The sequence below is a fragment of the Lasioglossum baleicum genome, chromosome 1 (genome assembly GCF_051020765.1).
Source record: "Lasioglossum baleicum chromosome 1, iyLasBale1, whole genome shotgun sequence".
In the NCBI taxonomy this organism is placed as follows: Eukaryota; Metazoa; Arthropoda; class Insecta; order Hymenoptera; family Halictidae; genus Lasioglossum; species Lasioglossum baleicum.
In genome coordinates this window covers 13,628,963-13,653,693 of record NC_134929.1, presented here as the reverse complement: position 1 = coordinate 13,653,693, position 24,731 = coordinate 13,628,963, and the positions used below count along the sequence as shown (strand labels likewise).

The 24,731-nt window shown below is 42.1% G+C and overlaps 1 protein-coding gene across 1 annotated transcript in view; it reads right to left on the bottom strand.

Annotated features, from left to right (window-relative positions):
* Mthl1 (adhesion G-protein coupled receptor methuselah-like 1) overlaps positions 1–24,434 on the bottom strand; it is a 220,804-nt gene extending 196,370 nt beyond the window's left edge. Inside the window, exons 1-3 of the mRNA XM_076434813.1 lie at positions 23,492–24,434; positions 19,660–19,929; positions 15,509–15,744 (exon numbers count right to left, since the gene is read on the bottom strand). Of these exons, the coding sequence (XP_076290928.1) occupies positions 15,509–15,744; positions 19,660–19,929; positions 23,492–24,003 (1,018 nt within the window). The 5' untranslated portion in view covers positions 24,004–24,434. The remainder of the gene's footprint in view (positions 1–15,508; positions 15,745–19,659; positions 19,930–23,491) is intronic.
* Between the last annotated feature and the right edge of the window lie 297 nt (positions 24,435–24,731).

Sequence of the window (24,731 nt, the reverse complement as noted above, 5' to 3'; positions counted from 1 at the left end):
AACTCTTATTCACACTTATATAAACACTTATTCACAGAAAAGAAAAGTAATTAAAAATTTCATATCGTTACACATTAAATAAATTTATTTAAAAATTCATAAATTTATTCAAAATTCGGGGCCCTATGGTATCTCGGGGCCCCACGCGGCCGCTTAGTCCGCTTACCGTTAGATCCGCCACTGTACAATGAACGAAATATCTCGTTTCCACGATGGCGAAGAGACGATGCTATGGACGAGATATCTCGTCACCATATTATTGATATGAAGCGTTTTATTTAAAAATTTGACATACGTAATCGATTTTGAAGACTTGTCATTGTAGGTGAAAGGTGTTACAACTAGGATTTTTATTGTTTATTTTGTATGGTATGCAGAGGATAATTGTAATCGATGTAGAAGATCTAATAAAAATTTTAATTCTGTTAAATATGGAGTATTTTATATTTATCATCCTTAAGCACCTAACCCAGACCAACGATGACATGTCTTAAAAATTTATTACTTGTGTTAATATTACAAAGAAAATACTTCATATATTAAAATGAAGTATTAATATTGACTAATGATAAACGAGATATTTCAACCATAGCATTGCACGACGAAATCATCGTGACAAGATATCTCGTCCATAGCATCGTTTCTTCGACATTGTGGAAACGGGATATACATAGATAGGGAGACGATGATGACTTGATACAAGCACGAACACGATTCTGTCTCATCGATACGGTTAGGCGGACTGTAGTAGGATTTTGTCGATACGTGTATAGACAAATCTTAATAAGTAGATCTTAATAAGTAAAGTATTAGAAACTTAAAATAAAAATAAAAATTTTTGATTGTGGGAAGCAGGAATAATATAAAAATTGATTTCATCCCTTAACGATTTTGTTACATTAAAAGCAACAGTCTTGGATTTTTTAAATCTTTTACTGTTTTATATTTCACACAACCGATTTATTCATAAATGCATAAAAATCTGCAGTCTATTAATAAGTATTTGTTTACGACATATGGTTCCTTTCAAACTTCTATTCTCGATGAGTAGAACGTGTTGATGTAAAAACAAACTTTTACAACAATTTTCTTTGGTGTAAACAATTTCGCAACAAGTTCTTTTTAACAAATGTCCACCGATTCAGAGGTGTAGATTCATCCCTAGGACGGATGACTATTACTTTTTTATACATATGCACCTTGTATATACGACATTATGGTGACGAGATATCTTGTCCACGGTAGCGAAAGGGTTAAGCATCTTCAATAAGATTCAATTCATTCGATCAGTCTTTATCAAATTATAGACTTCTCATTTTATGCGACCATTTTGTGCCAGCTCTCAGTGGCCATATGTATATCTAGGATATGTATTCTCGTACCGCGATACCATCAATCACTTATATTTGCAGGATGTATTTATAGTGCAGTTCATTTATTAACTGGATATGAAGTGCGTAAAATTTTAGAATATTTATTTAGCACACCATTTCCCTTATTCTCTTGAACTTCCTCCTGGTGAATTTACTAGAAATCAAGGTATTGGAAGGTTCGGCAAGTAATTTCGTTATTCATGTAGAGATGGCATTGCTTCCATTTGTTAGGGTGGATTTATAGTGGAGCTGCGAGCATCGATGATAACGGCGCGGTGAAAGGAAACCAACATTCGTGACAACATTTCGACACATACTAATGAAAAAGTACATATGTATTTTCTTTGTTTTTCTTTTTTTTTCACCGCACAGCTCACCTCGCTGCTCCACTATAAATCCACCCTTATTATTGAACCTAATTTTGAATCGCAAAATCGTGCTATCTCTTGACAGTTAACATTTCGGACGTCATTTCGTGTCTTGTGGTGCTTTATAACCTTTCAAGCATTTTCATTTCAACAATACTATTTGATCTACATTTCCATTAGAATTTAAATATTCCGAGGATAAGTGAAATTGTAGGCGAATTACTTAGCCATTATTCGAAGATAATTTTCGCCGGGTGCGGGCGGATGGATCGGCGAAAACCTCTGATAGCGAATTAATCGTCCTTTTTGGACAATGGGAATTGCGAAACAATGAGAAACCGAGGAGAACTCGGATCGTCCCGATGCCTCTCGTGAAAGTTATCCACGCGGAAACTTCTTCTTCTTCTTCTGGTCGGAAAATCGTCGGTCCCGATTCGGCAACGGTTTAAGACGGTTTTTGCGTTAGTTCGCGCGAATTGTCACGGTCTCGCGGTTTTATTATCCGTCGGACACACGGTGCGCACGCCTCGGTGGTTTCCGTCGCGCGAAAGCGGAACTGCGGACAGCAGAAATCCGTGGAAAGCAGAAAAATGGAGGATATGTGTGGGATTTAGGCGGCCAGAGAGAGAGATTACCCACTGTTATAAAATGGCTGAACCTGTAGCGAACGTTTCATAATATTTAGACAAGAGAGAACCCGCGCCCGAACATTCTGCTGGTAGAGCAATAATAACTTCGGCTCGAAAGTAAATTAGGTTCTGAGTTTCTAATTTTATCGTTGCTACGGGGAAATTATTTACGACACGGCGGCCGGCGGCGTTACTGCTACTCGTTACGCGCGCTGTCGCTGCGACTTTGTTCACTTTGTTCGACGATTGACAGCGCCAAAAAATTCATTCGATTATAGCAAACACGTGGTCGTATTATGTATCTCAATTTTTCCTACGAATTCAAGGCAGGATATCACGTTACGATGCTTACAATCGAACAATTTCATTCAGAATTATTTGAGTAAGACGTATTTTCACTGTCTTCACGCACTTCTCACTCTTTTATGAGATACTCGAGATTATCAAATTTTAAGTGAATTATTTCGAAAATTAATTGGACTACTAATGTGTCGGTCAAGATCATTTATATCATTCATAATTGGACCATACATTTGGAATAACCCTTAGCAGTCGAGGGATGACTCAGAGTCACCACTAAAAATTGCTGTATCATTATTCACAATATTGTTTAGATTATTAAATACGTTGGTATCTAATCAATTACTAAACATTTAAGTATTGTATGAAGTATTATATCAATTGCATATTCAATTGGAATTGGAATTATTGTAGGTCGTCAGAAATGGTTAATTTTCAAATTGAAAAAGCTCAGCGTTCAAAAGGATAAAATTAGAAAAAGAAACTGCAAACGTGAAATAATTGTTTCTTAAATAAGGGTGGAAGAACAGTACTAAACGTAGAGTATTGTAACGAAACATTTTCGATTCACGTCAAGTTTTTCAACTCGAACCGTAATAATGTCCCACCGAAGAAGCACCGATGTCCGCGATTCTAAAATGAATATCCAAAGTCAGTCACTCTGACCGCAGCGTCAAGAATTCCGCGTCCTCTTCGAATTTGCGAACAAGCGGCAAGTGCCAGCCGCGAAGTATTTCGTGGATCGTTTTTTTGTCGAGTTGCTGGTCCGTTTAGTCGGACAAGTCGCCGACAATTTATTCCCTGTAATTGTTTTCAATTATTCCAGCCCGTGACTTCTGCGCGAAACGCGCGGCCGGTGTTCGGGACAGCCGACAATTATCAGACAAACGCGCGTTTTCCACGAGGGGACACGGTCGATGAGCGAGATAAGTGTCGTTGTGTGGGTGGCCACGCGAAAAAAAGATACACGGTGAGGGAGAGAGAGAGCGAGAAAGAGGGACAGGTTCGCGAACAGAGCGAAAAGCTATATCCCCCAACGCAACGCCACGGTTGGAACACGAAATCCGCGCGTGCCGACGTTTCAGGCTAATTAGTCGAGCCATCGATCAACAGACCAAGAAAGAAAGTGACCAGATAACGTCGCTGCGCATTCTGCCACGTATCTTATCTTTTAATTAAGAACGATCCCGGGGATAAATAACGAACAGTGTAACGAAGAGATGAAAAGATCATTTCGGAGGATTTTCGGAACGGTTTCGTCACCTGTTCAAAATGATAACAAGCATTATTTTGTTTACGATGTCGCATTTCTCACAGGACTGTCGACGAGCATAAAAGGGCTCGTTGTTGGCGGATGGGCTGGTATGGCAGCCCACAATAGGCTCCACACAGCTCGCCACGAGGTCGACTTATCGCAATTATGATTCACAGGGAAAGGGGCCACGAGACCGACACCCTTTTGGATAAAAATAGGCCTCTGCTCCGTTGATTCTAGATCTTCGAATCAAGATTAAGGGAAGATTCTAATGCAATAAGCCCAAAAAATCGATTTCTATTTGCACACATCAAGAGTATATTTTTAAAAAATATGCTCCTGGAACTTATTGGAACGTTTTTCGAAAGGTTTACCTACAATATCTCGAAAACTATTGCAACAATATCTTGAGCGCATGTGTGGCTATTATCAGTATCACAATCATGCTACAATAAATTTTCTTTTAATTATTACAGCCTCGAAAAAAGACGAAAGTTGAAGGAATCGGATCTTTATATTCAAAGTGTCGCCATTTTAAAAATTGTCAATATTTTTCTGTTAAGTAAATCGCCATTGCAGTTGCATATTAAAGCAAAATGATCCACTGCAGCCAAATTAAATTACTCCTCACCAAAAAATTTATAATGATCCCTCAGAAACAAGTAAACAGATGGGAACGAAGAGATAATGGTAATAACTTTTACTGAATGTTCATAAAAAAATTTGTAGAAGAGTCTCTTAGAGACACCTGTCACGCTAAAAGACTTCCTTAATCAGAGTCATCGAGCGGCTGGAACTTTCTGTGGATATTTCGAGATGTACAGTGCTCGGCTTTGCAGAACTCCACCCGAAGGGATACCAACGAGATGTCTTCGTTTCATAACGCTTTGATTGCGGTGAACCGCGAACTCTCTTCTCGCCCCTCGCCTCCCTTTAACCAGGCTCGATTCACTTTTAATTACTTTCGACCTTGCGAGTGCCTCCCGTGCCTCGAGCTGGATGACTTCATGGAAACTGTTCTTCCGGCGCGGCGCGCAACGTCGCGTCGCGTCGTGACGAGACCGACCTACAAGGACGATCGCGAGAGCACGATGTCGTAACTCCTTTCTAATCGATCTCGCCGCTTCGATATATCCGTGGAATGATCCTCTATACTCTACGTGACACCACGAGCAGAAAAACCGTCTCCGCCCACGCTCATTGTGTTGCCGATCAAATATGCCGAGCGATTTCCTTTTCATTCAAGAAAGTTTCTAGGTCGAATTTCCATAGTACGATGATTAACATTTTAATAGCTGGCGCTGATGGAGACTGACAGATTTAACTTGTGATGCTTCGTTTAGCACTCCTCTATGTATAATTACTGCGGATTTCCATGCAAAATACAAAATGTCTCTATCAATTGCAAATCATAGAAAGTTAATTGGATTTTTTTTTAATATTCTTATAAAGTTGAAAAGCACTGTTTCTCTCCTACACTTTTTTTCATAACGAATATAATCTGCAGTCTAAGAATTACTATACACGGGGTAACTGTACCAATTGCTGCGGTATCATGCTACGATTGGGGTAAACTTTACTTTACCGGACTCAAAGTTAGTACCTTTTTCCTACGAATTATAGGAGAAAGGCACAAATTTTGAGTCCGGTGAAGTAAAGAGCAGCCTTCGATTGTACTTTATTTTAATATTATTCCTAATTTATCATGAAATAATAATATGCGAAAGCATTTTATGGAAGAATGACGTGTTCTGTGTGAATACAAAAAAAATTGGTGGCCCTAATACAACATAAGAAAATATTAAAAAATACAATCACCCCTCGACTGCTAAGAGTTAATCTCATTGGGAAAAAATTCCGTAGTAAAACATACACCCGCAGCAATAGGTATGTATATGTACCCTATATAAAAATAATTCTCTAAGATCGACTGATCCCATGTTGGTTTTCTAAATAATCTTGTATATGTTGTGCGAGAGAGTGAATAGAGGAAGAATTATGTAGCGTTTTTTCCCACGCAGTTTTCGGATATCTGTTCCCGAACCCCGGCCACGTGAAACCGTGTTTCCTAAGAAAACACGACACACGAAGAGACCCGAGATTTCCTCGGCCGTGACTTTGACCGAGCAATGGCGAGCCGAACCCGCCTTTTATGGGAAAAACCCGTCGATACCAGAGACCCGTCCACGGGAAATCGAGAGCACAGGTTTCCATTTGCCGCGTCTCGATTAGTTCCGCGCTTTTTGCTGGCTGTTACAGTGAATAATAAATCGCGACGGTGCTCGCGTACGATGACTACCAATAAGTCCGGACTATTTTTGATTCTGCCATGCTGCGTGCCTTCCTCGAACGGATTTACATGTACGGTCGGCCTGCCAGCGACGCAGATCCTCGTCTTGCTTTAAACGAATGCAAAAACCGATATTCCACGCACCATCGGTTACCTGTAACTTCGACTACCCGGTACCCGGTACTCCCAATCATTTCAATCTACTATTATTTTATCGTAATAAAACTTTCAGGGAATGCAAGCACAATATGACGAAATTGTTAAACCCCACAAAGTGAAGATATATCTATGAACAACATTTCCTCATTTATAAACTGTACTCGCTGCTTTTAATTAATACGTGAAAAACGCATATTCGCCCCACGAAATGTTCCTCTCTAGTATGTCTCGTCGAAAATCTTTGGTCGCAGACCGATTTTTAAGAGCGGCCTTCCTTCATTTTCTCGATTAAAGCCCACCAAAAAGAGACAGGCTCTTTTGTTTTCTTTTCGTACGCTTTCATTCGTTGGCCAGTGGAAAAGACGCGGGACCCATAATCTCTGTCCGTCTCGTACGGGGAAAGAAACTCACCCCCGCTGTGACGAGGACGATATCCCCGGAATTAATGACGGCAAAAACACGACGACTCCTCCGACGAAAAGTCACGAATTTTTGTTCAAGCGACGACGACGACGACGACGACGCCGTCACCCATATTTGTTCTCCGGTTCGCTGCTGGTGCTCTCTACGATTTGTCGCCTCTCGGTATTTATACGTTCCAGATGACGATCCCGTCTTCTCTTCTGGTCCCGAGACTTTGTTCGGGACACGAGACACCTTTCCTATTTTACCTATCGAACACTTTCTATTTATTCTGAACTTCTCCTATTCTACATGTTTCAGAGTCTCTGCTTTCTATTCCTCTTATAGCGCCTATAGGAATTTTTTATTTTACACATTCGATCTCCTTCATTCTTCTATTCAATATTTCCTAGTTCCTAAGACTCTCAAATGTTATTTCCTTCTATTTGGATACCTTCTTTCTCAGGGACTGAATATTTTCTATTCTACGCACCGTCGAGTTTCTGTCATTCGTGCTTACACCTTCAGAACTTTCTATATTGTAAATTCTATTGGGTTGGCAAGAAAGTAATTACAATACGTTATTTCAAGGTGAAACAGAGAAAACCCAATTTTTCTATTCAAGCAATGAACTTCAATCAGTAAAATATTTTCCATTTTGTTTGATGATCTTTCTCCACCTTTCTAGTAGCTTCATAATTCCCCACTCATAAAACTTCAAAATTTTTCCAATATTGGGTTTTATTTCACCGTCAAATACTGAAATTACAAGACTGCGGATCCTTATGCAAAATAAAAAATGTTCGTATCGATTGCAGGACACAGAAGTCAAATAAAAATTTTATCTTTCTTTTAATTATCCTATTAAGCTGAAACTAATACATTGATGTGCTTAAATATTTTTAACATGTCCACTGCTTTAAAATATACGTGGTCATGTTTGTTCTAAATGCATAAAATTCGGAGTCTAGAAATTACTTTCTTGCCAACCAAATATATTTCTCACTATAATCACACATTGAAAATTCTATATATTTTACATATTTAAACCTTTCTGTCTTGCACACATTCAACCTTTGCCATTTCCTCAAACTGAGAATTATACATTCTCCAGTAAAGCGTCTTAAACGTGATTATTAGACAGCGGATCTTTATGCAACATAATAACTTTCTACCTAAATTGCAACAAACAGGAAGGAAATAGAAATTTATTTTCCTTCTTAATATGTTCAGTAGGTTGAAAATAATAAAACACCATTTTTAAATTCTTCTAATGTTTTTACAGTTTATATAACACCTACTCAATTTAGTTATAAATGGATCAAATCCGCTGTCTAGCGATTATGTACGGTGATAAGAGAACTGCATATACTAGCCACACCACAAAACAGCAATCGGTGTCAACACGAAAGTCGATCGAACTTCCAGAAACCGACACGGAGTTAGCAATTTCGAAGGCACCTGGTACAAAAGGCACTCGGAATCCACTTTCGCGGCATCGGAACCGATCTCACGGGTAAGCTGGATGTTTCCCGTGATACCCTTGAAGCGAGAACAGTCCCCTAACTCGAAGGTGTTTTCGCTACCGTGAGAGACAGTCGTCGTCGATCGCACGCAACTCTCTAGTCACGGCAACGCGGGCCCGTATCGTTGCGCCACGCGAGATCGTAAATCGCGTCGCAATTGAAAAAAAAAGAAACGCAACACGTCCTCGTAATCGGTTCGACCGCATACCAACATCGCCAGACACAGTGCTCCGCGGCGCAGAAAAACTCTGGTAATTGCCGCGCGAAACGTTTAACCCGTTATTCAATGGCTCGCCTCGTAGCGAGGCAAGGCCAACGCCGATTCCGCGAACGATCGCCGAGAGACGTTTTCTGCCGATGAAAAAGATCGGCTACCGTTAGCTGAACACGTCGAGTCGTTGCTGCCGGTGTCGTCCTCTTCGAAGCCTGCCACAGTACATAGCACGAAATTCTACCTTGTCTACGGTCTCTGTAACCGGACACCGGAGAAGCGTGCTCGCGCGCCGGAGAACACGAAGATGAGGCAGAAAACCGCAGAAAGTCGGACTCGGTAGCCGGGAAAAATCGATTCCTCGCGTTCGATCGTCCTCGAGGACTCGTACCCGGGAGCCCGATGGGTTCGGGTTACGTAAAACCGACAGTGTGAAACGCGAACTATCCTGTTTTCGAGCCGGCCGAGATCTCCGGACGCAATTAATATGCGCCGCGCGGCTGCTCCGATAGGAATCGAGCGAAGAAGATATTCCTGTCGTTGGGTAAACCTCGGAGAACATTGTGCAAAAAGAATCGTCTCGATCCGACAAATAGCTTTTCAGATAAAAAGTTTCAAGTATGAAGTGACTGAGACATTCAGAGCTGAGAGCTTTATGAAAAAGTTCTCACTTCGTGGAAAATTGTTGCGATCATTCAGCTGCGAATTTGTTTATGAAATACAGACGAATTTTACAATAGCTGAAACCTCCCCGATGCAATCGGATAAATGGTTCCCGGATTAAAAATTCGCAAAAATTTGAGACTTCGAACATTCGATATTTAAAACACGAATTCGAATTCTGCTGTGCAATGCACAGCGGTATATATGCCCAATCTAGCTGGACAAAATCGTGATTTTGAGAGTACAGTTTATTAGTGGAAATACCCAAGTACACTATTTTAAGGAATATACTTGTGTAGTAAGTAACAGTTCGAGTCGTCAGGACAACATATTTATTTGCACATGAATTTACAAGAATTGGATTATAGGAGAAAAGAATACAATATATATCGAATGTTTTAATGAGATATCGCCTACAGTCCTTCGTGGCTTGTATCTCTCTCACTCTCACACACACACGAGCAGTCCTTCGCCGTGACAACAATTATACGTTCAGTTCAAATCCTCAACTCTATCTCTCTGCTCTTCTCGAATACACCTGTCTATATAAACATCGTTCACAGTTCGCGTCTTCCGCATTAGCCTACAGGGGGCAGCGGCCACCAGTCGCGAATAACACACCGAATTACTAATCATTACATAGTTCGCGCCTACACTTCCTTTTTTCCCTTTTCCTACCCGGTATGAACTAACGAAATGCGTCAAACACGCGACCCGCGGAAAATACGAACCACAGTGTCGCACGGAACGTTGACTGCAAATCGTCAGTATCACGAAGCTTTTAAGTGAAGTGATTATTTGTGATGTGTATAGAGCATAATGACAGCTACGTAAATTGAAGACGAATATGTACTTTTTTGTTTCGAATAAAAACTACAGGCAGAATGTAAATTGAATGAACCCTTCTTATAAGCGTTCTTTTTCCGACATCTAGTAATTAAATTAAGCTTGTACTTTGATTCCAACAAGTTCAAGCGTTAATCTATATGAACTATTCTGTCACGCGAAAGAAAAATTAGATGCAACGATTTGCAGCTGACTGAAAAATTATCAAATTTCAGACATGTATGCAGACTCTCGGAAGAAGTTATTTAGAGAAGGGAAGAGAAAATTTTCTATGCTATAATTTTCATCCCTAATCCATTCATAATAAAAAAAATATATTTTAACAATAAAATTTCAAGTATGGAATAAAAAGCTGCTATAAACTCTTCCACGATACTTCTGTCCAGGCAGATTGGCCATTGTTCCCACTGTGCGATGACTGAACTCCCCCCTAATTTCGCATGTATTACATCACAGCATCTTATTCTGCGCGCAGTTCTTGACATTGAGGGGAACCGTGATCGATCTGGCGTGGAATGACCCGGTACGCAAAGCGGTATCGACGAAACCGTCGTAAACGACCCGAACAGTTTATCCGACGGGCTGTCTCGAATCTCGGGGAGCAGAAGGAAGCTCCGACGAGCTTCCGGGAACTTGATCCGACGGAAAAATAAATTCGAACATTCGGGAAAGTCAAACACATTGCTCAGTTTTGACGAGGCTCGCTGCCTGTCTGGAAACGTCGATTTATTTCGCCGGAGCTCAACTGATCGGCCGGAAATAGAGCTCTCTCTCTCTCTCTCCCTCTCTCTTTCTCGAATGTGGTCGGGGGAGACGGTCGACGTAAGAAGCGAGTGAATTTCCGAATCCGCGAATTATTCTGCTCGCGAGAACCGTCGAACAAGAAGTCGGCGCGACGTCGCCGCCGGGAAACTAGATTCCACTGGCGGCGGTAATCGAGTTGAATTTTTCAACCCGGCTGGTTCTCTCTGTTGCCACCGTCTTGTTCTTCAAAGACCACTGAACTAATCGAATTAAAAACGCTCGTGAATTTTAATACCTTCTTTCTCTCCTTTACTCTTATATCCTCGTTCGCCGTGTTTCTCTCCTCTTCGGATGAAACGAGTTTCGCGTCGTTCTTCGATTCGTCGCGTTCCGCGGTCGCTCTCGAGAGTTATCTAAATTTTGTATTGCTTGTACTATAGTTGGCCGAGTCGGTCGTGGCCGGATTGGCGAGCTGAAAAATTCATATGCAACGAACTCACGCTTCTCGGAGCCGACGAGACTGAAGCGCGATCTGTTTCGTGCGAAAGTTATGGGCTCTGTTAGCCGAAGTCGCTTTTTGTTACCGGAGCACTGCATTAATTACTCGCGACGTCCTAGTTGGACTGTTACACGAGTGGGTATCGTCAGGTGTTCTGAAATTGTAGCTTTTAATTGCTGTATGTATATCATAATCCATTTACTCGCTATTTGGAGCACCATTTGTAAATATCTGAACTTTTACCAAGAAAAGGATAATTTCGTCAACTATGGCCAGTTCTAAAATGTGTAAGGAATGCTACGAGAATTAAAAAACGTGTAATTCTAGTATTTATAAATTCTTGGAATATTTTCGCTGTTTCGAATTCGATTTACGAGAACAATGGAGACGTGAAACACAAAATAGTAAAGACATCAGGAGAATAGAAGAACGTGGGTATATTACTTTTAAATAACTAAAATTATTTTGAGTAGAACGTAGACCACAATTTTCTTTTTCACAAAAATCCACAATCTATTTTAAGGGAAATCCAGTAAAATAAGCGTGGTAAAAAAGGGAGCTTTCCACGGTGTTTACACGCGCTGTCCTTTTCTACCTTTGGCTCAGTCGGCGAGATCACAAAAAAAAAATAGAAAAACTAGAGGATCTAAGAAATTGTCATTCAAATATTTAATTCCAACAGTTTTATTCGCGTGACTCTATGTTTTAAACAAACACATCAAATTAAGTAGCACAACAGTGAAGAAACAAGATTATTTGACAGTATCTAAAACAGGAAATGAGCAATCTTTCAGTCAAGAAACATATCAAAGATTTTCCTAAAGATTGACTGATATTATAGTGGCTACGGTAGTCACAGAATTTCGACAAGAATTTGAAGCCATTCACTCGTAAATGCTTCTTCCTCGATGATACGGCTTAATACCAAGTGTATAAATGCTAATGCACTCAGTCGCATTCGGTACGTTGAAATAGCAAAGTTCATTGTTCATCGAACAAGTGGTCGGATATTTTCGGAGCCAGTGTACATTCCACTAACACAGGAACGTTCCCCCTCGATAGAATCAAGATGAAACTCTCCGATAAGAGAACGAAAAGTTTTCGCCGTCTGGGGAAGCGAGGAGCATTGAAGAAAAAGCAAGAAGTAACCGGGGAGAGTACGATTGTGGGTCATTCGACGTGCCTTGTCCCACTTTCTCTCCTTTCCCCACGATCCGTGGCCCGGCCCTTCGCTGCAACCTGAATCGCTCTCATCACCGGAAGCTATAAACCTGTTGGTCGGCATGCGTGTTCATGAACTCGCGTAGCTCACAATATTTCGGGTGCGGGACCTGCCGCTATTATCGACGGAACAATTTGACAACTATACCTCGCCTTCAATTTATAAAGAATATTATTAATATGCCTTAAAGTATGGGAAAAAAGTTATTCCCATGCCATCGTTGACTTTCTTAAGAGCAATTCCGAAAAATGATTTTCAGATTTGATCTTCAAGAATCCTCTTAAAAATTCTTAAAAATTCTCAAAAATTCTCTCGTTCATTCGAAAACGTTTCTTTCGATACGATACGATAAAATTGTGTTGTATGCAGCCTTGACATTTGAGAATTCTCCGAAAAATTGTCAAAAATTCTGATCTGGATCTGGACTGATCTGGACTTCTTTCGCTAAAAGTTTTAATCACCGTCCAAAAAAGGTCGTAAGTTTCTCAGTAGTTTTCCTATTTCTCTATGATTGTGTTTGGAAGGATGTATTTAAATATGCTCGGTGGCAACACAGATATGAAAGTGTGACGTTACAAAAATGCTACACAAATGGTATTTACGAAGCGAACAACGTATAAATAAAATTCGCAGAAGCGCACGTGGGGTCAGAGACGGGAAAAGCAAGCGGATGGTAGTTAGCGAAATTTTCGCGGAAATTCGTAGGGCGGTCACAAATATATCCGTGGCTGGTAGGGATTACAGGGTCGAAGCGAAAGAAATACGTTCTATGCAAATGGCGGCGGTTATCCCGCGGCGGGACATAATTGCCGGGCAAAACGGACCAAGGTAAAATCTGCTTGCGCGGAAAAAGGCCGGGCCGGTTGGGATAATGTCGGGGACACAGAGGCCGGACGAGATGCAAATGAGAAAATCGTTGGTCCGAGGCCCTGTTGGACTGCACCGGGTCTCGCAGGTGCGCTCGGTAATCGATTCGCGCGATCGGGAGCAAGGCAGAGCGTCACGAGGCTCTGCGAGGGATTACTACGATTATCCGAATAATTAGCCTGGAGTTTCCGGGGTGGAACCGGCAAATAAAGCGCGTTCCGAGCGGCCAGTCGACTCGAATTCGAATTCCATCGGTGTATTTAGTCGCATGGTTTCCCGCGAGGCGCGTATCATCGTCCGCGCGCGATTGTTCGCGGCGAAAAATTCGCACGCGCGTGAAACGCTGCTCGCCCCTCTGCTTTTCGTAGTGAGAGAGCCCCGCGTGCGCGCGTGCGAAGCTTAATCGACTCGCCCGCGATTAATTTAACGGGAAATTGCGCTCCTTCTACTCGGCTGAACCTGAAACGTTTCGACCTCCTTCCCCACTCCCTTTCCTCGCCCGGAACTCCGGTGCTGCGTCAGAAGTGGCATGCATTTTCGAAAAGTACAGTGGACTGCCAATTAACTGCGGGAAACTGGGTGACGCTGCGGCCACCGTACTTGGACCAGGTTAATCGCTTGATTTCTCATGGCGGGAACTTCTCGCGACATTTTAACTTGTGTTTGATGAACACGATAGTTGTAATTGGAATATTGATCGCTGGACGTGGAAATTCTACGTAACCGCAAACGGATTTATATTGTTCATGAGATGTAACCTATATCTTCGAACTAGAAAATAGTACGCAGAAATCTGTTTAGAGAATAACATTCATTACAGAATCAAGAGTTCGGTAAAAATTTACTAAAATATCTTCGGGTGTATATGTAGTTTGATATTTGCAGTTGCCTTGCGAAGATTCATTAGAGTGTTAAATAAAATTGGTAGAATTATTATTCTATCTTTATCTGAAAAAATCTTCCAGTAAAGGAATTATTCTCTTTTCCTTGTTTAAACAGGCTACAGTGGCTCGGAGAAGGGTTTTGAAGGGTTCATCGAAATTCAATTATTAAGGTCTGCCGTTGTAATTCTATGTAATTATTGAACTTCGTAATTATCGAACCTCGTTACTATTAAACGCTCGCTGCTAGAACAAATTAGAAAATAACAGAGCAGCATTTACGCCCGCGAGCTAATAGAATGATAATGCGAATGGGCGAGAGAATTTAATCCTGAAAATTTGATAGGTGCGTTAATTAATACAATTCATTCGGTTCGCGTGATTAGAAGTGAAATGTTATTTTGTCGCCATTAATATTTCACCATTAGAGTCGGGTTGGGCGTCGAAATGAATATACATAATTGAGCAGCGTTTTGGCAGATTATTAAAATCGGAGAAAGGCTAGCGTGGTTCGAGAGAATTATAGAAGCTTCAACGAAAATCGATCCGATATAAATTCAAGTTCTCTCTTAATTATATTTCATATATATAAAACACTATACATAGATTTACGAGCTGCGAATGAGCACTCAACGCTAATATCGAAGTCGACGGGTGGGGAAAATAAATAAAATCCTGGCGAATATACGGCCGCATCATGCAGAGCCTGGACACGTTTACTATTACCGCATATAGATAACACAATTTTATGTCCAGATTAAAGAATTAACTTTTATAGCCGATACATCGAGCGGGCTAAATTATGTTATGACCTTGCTACGCAAGAGGATTAGCGACTCTATGACCACGATAAATCTCGATTTTAGACCCGGTTCCACTAAGCAAGTTGCTCCGATTTCACAGGATTTTTACGCGTTTCGCAGTTAAGCTGGAAGACCTTAAAAACGCGGTGTTGAGGTCTGGAAGTCAATAATTCTGGCTTTCGATCGATGATGGGACTTCTACTGACTTCCACGGCCTTGACTGGAGGGCGTGGTAGGTAACTCTGTTCGCGCGGCGGCTTTTTACATAATCGTCGACAGGCCTTGAAGAATCGCGACTATCGTGGCTCACGCCTGACTCATAGACAATTTCCCGAGCCGGTAACTATCTCCCGGTTCTTCATTTCGATTTAATCTCCCTGAAAAACCATCGGCTCCCACGGGGGAGACAGGGTCGAGGGAAGCCGCGCGTTGCCTAGACTAGAAAACACCGATAAAACAGAATGACTCACCGAGCACCTTGCAGCTTCCACCGGGCAGGGAAACGCCGGCGAGCTGAATGATGGCCATGAGAATATCGCCGAGCATTAGGCAGGCGACGTGATGAGTCTGGCAACGCCAATGCAGAACGTGATGAGAGACTGGCAGCAGGCAGCCGGCCGCTAACGTAGCTGCTAGAAACACGGCGCTGATGATGAAGCCGACGGGGTACAAGGTGAACCTGATGTCCGCGGCTTGCATCTTTGGTCTGGAAATATTCAGAGAGATACAATTCGTCAGATTCGTCTCAAACAAATTCTACGTAGACTGTGATCATTGGACTGCGGATCTTTATGCAAAATAACAATTGTCTGTATCGATCGCAAGGAATAGAAACCAACCAGAATCTTATATCTTTCTTCAATAATTTTAATACATGAGACATTATTGTATATTGACATGTTCAATTTTTTAAATTTTCCTACAATTTTCAATTTCATTTAGTCAATTTTGCCATAAATGCATAGAGATCTGCAGTCTAGTGATCATCGTACTTTCGTTTCTTACAATTGTTTTACAAGGGAACATACTTTTCTAAGAAACGAATATTAAATGAAAATGTAAAGTAAATGTTAGTGTAAATGTCCCCACTATGAGCCAGTCGAATGTCTCCACTATACTTAACTCTACGAATAAAAATTATTAGTATTTTAATCAATTTACTAAATAATTAAGTCTTTTAGTAGTAAGACAATAATAAGTAGTAGTAAGACAGCAAGTTGATTTCATTTGTTATGAAACTTCAAATCGATAAAGGTAAAGACATTTTTGTTCATTCATAAGCTACAAGTATACTTTTTAAAATTTCATTCTTAGCTTATTTATTTCTTCACGTTTTATATTGAAAAACTTATTTAGGAAAAACTTCCACTAAATGGCTTATAAAGGGGACCATATTTACCATATTTACTTTTCCAATCATCTTAATAAGTTGAAAATTAAAAATTTCGAGGATTACAATCTTCAACGTACACTAGCATAAAAATAAATTACTGCAGGACTTCTGAAAAAAGTAGAACGAAGAATATAAACTAGAACACACAAACTTAAAAGTGAAGCATCGCCAGATTAGATTAACCCGAGACGCCGGGGAATCAATCTAATCCATCATTCAATCACCGCGCGTATCTCACAACGCGCGCGCGAGGTCCGTCCATTTAAAACAACACAGTACATAGTGTTCCGAATCCCGCAGATCATGCTCGTCCGAAAAGTTCCTTCTCGTTCGACGAAACCCGGCCGCGCTACACACGAGTTCCTGAATTCCGACGTAAATCCACAACCTGTTCTGGACAGGCAAGTGAAAGTCCTGCAGAGAGAGAGAGAGAGAAAACGTTTCTCCGATTCCAGAGATGGTTTCAGCTTAGTCACCGCCGACGGGTACCGAGGGAACGCCAGCTGCCGGAAGTATAGAAGAGAAAGAACGAGGAATGTTTTCCTGATCATCGGCTACGTATGATCATCCTTTCGGATTCACGCTGACCGAAGTGATTTTACGAAGATAGCTGATATTTTATGGCTAAGGTAGAATTGTACGAGTTTACCTCGTTAACGGGATTGGGGGAACGTAGTTCGACGTTATCGAGATGAAGAGGGGTGCAAAGGTTTCTGTGATTCGAAATGCACCGTGCGACATTATACATAGAGTAGTGAACACCAGGGGTGGACGGGAAAATGTCAGGTACCCCAGCCTCGGGTTCGTCTTTTGATTACTCGGGCCGGGTCGGGAACCCGAATATCTCTGGCATTTGAGTAACAGAACATTATAAATTTTCGTGTTTTCGACCCGACGCGATTTCGACTTTGGGTACCTAAAATTTTCCTCTATACCTGAGTATTACAAATTTGCTTCCTAGTGGTGACTATTTTCCATCATCTAGCAATTCGGTGACGTTTCATGGTCAGAGAACAGAGTGCTATTCCGTGAAAACAAAAACGAGACGCTAACGAGGGAGACCTGTATTTTTCGTTCTCTAAAGCCCCCTATTCGGACTCATGAGCTTTCTTTGAGGTTCGATCCGGTTTTCCCAGAGTTAGCGTGTGCCACCACTGTGCAAATCGAAACACCTTGAATTCGAAACGGAATGTCGACGGCAGAGGCCGGAGCTTCAGGTGGTGCGACGACGCGACGGTCACTTGTAAAAGCCTGGCTGTTTCTCGAATCGAGAGGGCTAGAGGAGAGGGGGGAGAGAGAGGGGTGTGGGCCGAGAGGCCGAGCCACATGTAAACGCTCCCGTTAATTGAGTTTCGAGCGTTGCTTTGCAAATTACACGCGAAACCCGTGCAGCCAACCCGCGATACGTTTTCTGTGTAATTTCCGGGACTCTTGTGCCACGGACCCTATTACCGACCGTCGTCCCGGAATCCCGGAGACCGAACGAACACGCCGGACGAAAGCGAGCGTCCCTTCCAAACGGAATCCATAATATTCGGATATATACCGGCGTTCGAAAATGATTAAGAAATTCCGTTTCGAATTTCTGATGTCTGGAATCTGCGCCGACCGCATCGATGCTCCTGATTTTATCATTCAATGCAAAGGAAATCGTAAAATCCCCTCTCGTGTGCTCCTCGGCGTGAACATTCTTTTGTTTCTTCCTGTTTCTACTATGATCCAAATTCTTAGAAATTCTCCAACTCAACATTCACTTTTCTTGTTTCATGTTTAAAGAAAAAGACGAAGACGTTCCACGTCGAGGACGCAAAGAGAACAATTTAATTTCTTCCTTCGACATCGTACAGATATGTGCATCCTGCAATTTTTTTGCAAATGCTCAGAGTATGCGATCAGATGTTCTCTGTCACTGAAATGAGTCTCGAGTTTCGTTACCGACCGGAAATGCCAACAATTCCGTAGTTCGAGCGTCAAGATATTCCGCGTTTCCTCTCTAGTGGAAGAACTCGGTTTCGAGCGGATCATCGGATGACTCGCTCGGATGTGACCTAGAAATACTTCGTGAGAGAAGTGAAAGTGAGGCGCAGCCGACTTTTTCTGGTGGTGTCGTCGCCGCGAAGCGTCGTAGAGACACGCGGAGCTCGCGCAATTAAGCCGCAACGATGCTGTCGGAGATCGAACGTGCAGATTTCGCGCGGAAAAACTCGAGAAGTGGGTCGGATCCCCAGCGAAGTCGAACAAGACCGGGCGACGATTGATCGGAAATAAATTAAAAGGGGGAGCTGCGTACCGTTAACCCCGATTTGCATCGGAACCCGACAAATCGCGAGCAATCATTTTCCCCGAATGATCGAACTTGTTTGCCCAAGTGTTTGACGGTTTGCGAGCGAATGTTTCTCTAGATGTTTCTCTGGACGTTGAACAGTTTATGGACGTTTTACGTTGGCTCGCTGCGTTAATTTCCCTTAACGAAGAAACGAGGTCCGTCGAGACGGACGCTCGTTGCGCTAAGCTCGAGGACCGACGCGTTAACGAGAGCAAATCCTGACGCCGGCCTCCGTTAGAGAAACGAGGAGGAAAGTAATAAAGTCATTGCGTGTGTAATTAAGGACACGCTGCTGCGATATTACAGCGAAGATATGTTAATGCATCTGGTACCATTGTGCAAATTAAAGAAACAGTGAATTTCCGATTATAATATGCATGTTTATACATATACACCATGTAATGGGCCCCTCGAAACCAAACACTAACTTTTGCCTGATACATTTCTTCCTATCTCAACAAATGAAGAAATTATTCAGGTAGCTTGCCTTAGGTGACTCACCCTGTATAATTTATAATATAAAATTACAGCACTTATACAATTTACAATTTATTGTCTAGAGAAGCAATAGTTAACACTTTGTCGGAGCTATTTTAACTTGAAAACTTCCATTCTATACGATTTTTTTAATTTCATGAATACGAAAATGATATATTACCTCATACAATACTTAAATGTTTAGTAATTTATTGAATAGAAACAAATTTAATAGTGTTAACTGCAAACAATATTTTTAATAATAGTACAGCAGTTTTTAGTGGTGAGTGCTGAATCACCACTCGAGTTCTAAGAGTTAAAACAATAGGAATTCGAGTATCGAAGTAAAACTTGAAATCCTCGAGTAGCAGTAAAGTTTACAAAGGATCCGACGAGGATTATACCCAGGTATGTTTCGAACGAACCTTTGTGAATCATGCTCAGCGCAGGCGAACACCTTGGCCACTTTCAGCTCCTTGATCCTTTCTACGCAGAACTGACCAGCAGGTAAAGTGACCCCGCCGATTTCCATGCTACCGTCCGGCAACAAGATTGCATCCTTCGTATCGCCAACAATCGAGAAATTGTCAGAACGCGGACATGTTGGAAAACCTGGTACAATCTCGACAGCGGAGGACACGTTCGGTAACAGCGGCGTATCGTCCACAGATTCGTCTAGAATCGCACAGGAGTGTCTGAAACATTCAAACATTTCCAATTGTCAGCACTACATCATTATTTCATATGTAACATACAAATGATTTAGTAACTCCTCAATTAAGGTAAAAAAAACATTCATCTCGGTGAAAAATTATGATGGAGAAATTGTATGTACACGCAGTAAAATAAGTCTCCGTACCTCCCTTTAAAACAGAATACCTTTTTTATAATTATACCAAATGAAATAATAAATAAAAATAATTATACCATTAGTTTGCTGAATAATGCGCAAAAAATATTTTGTAAAAATTACAATTTACAAGGTTGCATGCAAAAATAAAAAAAGGCACTTTTTAAAACTTTTTTATTTGGCCCTTAATAAAAATTTAAAATATATGTTTTGTAGATCTATAGTAGTTACACACCTGCTGAAAATTTCATCGAAATCGATTGACATACACACGAGCTACGAGTGGTTAAGTTAAAAATGGTGAAAATACGACTTTTGATCAGTTTCTGCTTGAAAAATCCACAGAATCATTCGATGCGTGTTGTTTTTCCCGGAGTCAACCGATTTCGATGAAATTTTCAGAGCATGTGTATAAGTAACATAGTTCTACAAAACATATATTTTAAATTTTCATTAGGGACCCAAATAAAAAAGTTTTCAAAAATTCTTTTTTTATTTTTGCATGCAACCTGATCAATTGTAATCTTTGGAAAATCTTTTTTGCGCATCATGTAGTAAACCAATGCTTCTAATTGCTTACAAATAATCAGATCGTTTGGTACAATTATAAAAAAGTTATTCTGTTTTAAAGGGTGCACGGAGACTTATTTTACTGAGTGTATACTGTATCTCTTGCAAAGTAAAGTAACTCTCTCCTCATCAGTTTTAGAGGACGCCTAGATCATCACCCATGACCCAGAATGGGCCGAAAGTCCGTAAAAACCATTTCTAATCGCCGTCGAAGAAGTGAAAGTCGTAGCATCTTGTTTTCCGAAAGTAGCGTGTTAACATTGGCGACGGCGAGGGATTCAAAATGCGCGGTCACGTAGAATTCGTGCTCGAGGGATCCGCGGTTCACGGAATTTGAGACGCGAATAGTGAACGGCTACGGGAATAGAAGTTTCTCTCTCCCTCTCGTCGACTCTCTTTCTCGTTCTAGCTGTCTGTTTTAGTCGGCACCACGCGCCACAGAAAAAAAAGCGCCGTATCGCAGGAATTTATCTAGGAAACGCGTGAGCTGGCTACACAGAATGCCAACAAAGTCCACGGAACGCCCAAGCTCGACCGATTGGGAACGCGATTAAAACGGAGCCCCCGGCTTTCGTTCTTTGTTTACCCGAACGTCACGCTTGCATCGCAAACAGAACGCGTTCGAGGGAGACTCGACCCGGTCCGCGCGCGCGGCACGGCTGCAATCATTTATTTTTGACCCGGGTGTCGAACGACAACCGGGCTTTCAATAAAAATACGCTAGAGTCAGGTGAAACCGATAAATTTTCGTTGATCGCCGCATGGATTGCTCCATCCGGACCCCGGAGAATGTCACGACGGATCCGTCGGAACCGATCGTTTCACAAACTTGCGTGGTTTATACTCTGCCTCGAAATCCGTGCCATTCACACGCTTATTATTAAAAGGACCAATCAATTCTACCGCATTTCTGCGTCTTCTCCGATCTAATTACAATATCCGTTCCTTTAATTTATACGACCATTCTTTCAATTCGATGATTCTTCCGAAGAAGCCTCTTCTTTTAATCCTACGAGATCATTATTGCTCTGCTATTCAAATTAATCCCTGATCTCACGATTTTCTTCGCGCCTACAATAATGCAGTATTAAACAAGTACACAGATCTGATTTTAAAAGACTACATAATATATAAAACACTAAAAACATTTCGGACAGAAATGCACTGATAAAAATGTTGTAGCAAACGTTTGAATGGATCAAGTCGTCGATCTAAGAAGGTAAAGAATGTCATCCAGCATCTTTCTCACAGTTTGCGTCGCTTTCAAAGTCCTCGCCCCAACATAAGTTTCCCGGCGCTTCGCAGGGCAGACATTTTTGTGCATCGTGTCAAAAATTTACTTTGTGCGGCGCAGCAGGGTGCCGAGGGTCGGGGCCCTGCACTTTAGTTTATTGGGTCTGGGTCGGAAGGTATGTTTCGAGAGCGCAATTCCAGTTTGACGTTGCTGTATTACACTCTCGAGGGCCAGGGCGTCGGTCTGTTACGTTAGCCGTTAGACTATGGTATAGGGAAGGACGCCTAAGCAGGCCTGAAACTCGTTTATCCGCTTCTGTAAAGGAGAACGCACGCGACATGACCATTAGTCCGCGCTAGTTATTCCGTTATCGTGCTCTCTGTTTTCGCGTCTCTGTACCGACGACCTCGACAATAGAGTGTATTGCGAGTTACGAAGCGTTCTTCCCGTGTATCCACAAACGGGACGCTGACCCCTGACTTTCAGCTGTTCGGGATACGTAAACACACGGCGCCGTGTGTTTGATCGTGTAATTGATTATCAGGTGCGTGCGTATACATACACTGTGTCACCGATCGTTTACGTCCGAGTTAAATCTCAATCTATCCGGATAATGGCCTCTAATATTAATTTAATCGTCCGTAGTACCAAGTGCACCCATGAGACATACGGGCTGTCTCGGAGTTCGTGGACCATTCCTGACAGGCTCGCATTAGCCTAACCCTCTAAACGAGTTTAGACTGACATTAGCCACAGATTGTTGAGAGAAAACCACAGCTAGAACACACTAGACCCGGATCGCCCGTTTACTAGAACTCTGCCGGGCCTATTAAGCCGTCCGAGCTAATAGAAGATCCTCTCTCGGAATCTGATGTTCAATCTACAAGAATCCAACACGTCAACCCTCAAGTCTATATGAAATCTACAAACGAGAACGTCGCGCGTCTTGGGACACTACGATGCGCTTCAGTATGTATCAATTCCAACGACGCGGTATTGTCAACATTGCAATTCATCCAAACGATTGTTGCTAAAAAAGTCTCCTACTTAATCCTCATCCGACCTTCATTTCACAAACTGTATCCCTCTCTCGGTGTCAAATCGACACAGTGATAAAAGATCAATGAAATAACAAGGTAAACAGTTATTTTTCAATGTTTCTTTATTCAAATTGATCAGTTAATTCTCATTTCGCATTAAAACGTCACGAAGTCTCGGGCAAAACCTACAACTAACAGAACAGTATAACTTATTTTGGAAAAACTGTGTCGAGGGACGGATGAGAGTTAAAAACAACACAAAATACATGTTCCAAACATGCTTAAAAATTTTCTAAATAAATCTGTAATCATCCTGAAGTGTGTACCTAGCTGTCAGGAATATCCTCTACTCAAGAATCAAAGAGGATATCTTAAAAAGATGTCTCAATGCTTCGTAAATAAATCTATGGGCAGTTCGAAGTACCTCGACAACCACGAAGTTGTCAAAAACTTCCACTATTTAATATCCAAATAAACGATCTCAATAAATAAACCTCAATTTAATTAAACAGCAACCTTTCAACACAGAAGTCTCAACAGAAAAGAAAACCCCGCAAACTCACTTTTCATCGTGAAACGCAGCGTTTTCACCGCAGCAGTGTCGCACGCGCGGCCTCATGGTCGCGGCCGCGTGGTTTCCCTCCATCCTCCTGGGCAAACATGCAAGCAGACCCGTAGAATCCGCACAATACTGCCCTGGTTCCAAACTGTCTTTAGAATGAATATCCACCATCGCATGACCATCGTCGAAAAGGAGGAATGGATTGTAGACACTGTAGGCCACATAGGTCAATTCGTGTGTAGGGCCGCAGTCGGGCTTTTTCCCTCGGATGAAATTCCATTCGCGAGGTACCTCAAAGATAAATGTCTGTTTGAGCGGCGAGTAGATCCTCGGTTGCCAGTCCTTGCTGGGCTTGCAATGGGTTTTCGGGCTTCCTTCGGAATCGCGCACCAGCTCTTCTTTATCGAGACAACATTTTAGCACCTCTACCTTCGACTGCGCGGAATCTGTCGGCACCGACTCGACGAGAATCGCGAGCGCAGAAAGGATCGCAGCTAAGCGAATCGCCTTCATTGTGATTAATTGCCTCTCTGAAAATCCCTTTTACAGCTCAGGTCGAGAGCATCACAGGGAACGGCGAAGCACAGGGACAATTTACCTAGAGAAACCGATTATCAAGCACCGTGGAAGTTTGCAACAGTTCACTGAGGAGATTCGACTCCAAGCAGCGAAGGACTCTCCCGATCCTTCGCCCGATTCTTTCAGTTACAAAGATCAACCAAGTCTACACACGCACGAAACACTGACTTTGTTAACGATTGGTATGAATTCTACAATGGTAGATTCAGTTTTCGGGTTCGGTTACGAAGGTGTTAGTGACGTAGAAAAGATTCGGTTAGAGGTACGCGGTCAGGAGCACTGTTTTCGCGCGTCTCGCTCGTTCGATTGGTTCGAAGTCGGACGTGACTCTCCCGCTCGACGGTTTCGGAGTTACTAAAGCGGCCCGACCACGCGGCCGAGCGTCAAGCCACCGGCTGTAGCGTGGCCCGAGGCTGCGCGCGCATACAATCTACTGCTGTCGCCCTTATTCAACCACCGAGCCCCCTTCTTTGTTCTGTGTGCATCGCGGGGCGCATCCGCGACCACGTGCTCGCTCCCACTACCGGTCTCCTAGCCGGAAGTGCAACGGTACCTTGCGTGGAACACTGTCCTGCTCTTCCGTGGGAGAAACCCGAGCTCATCCACCTTCTTCGTTAGGATCTTCATCTTTCCCGGGATTTGTTTGCGTTCATCTCGTATGC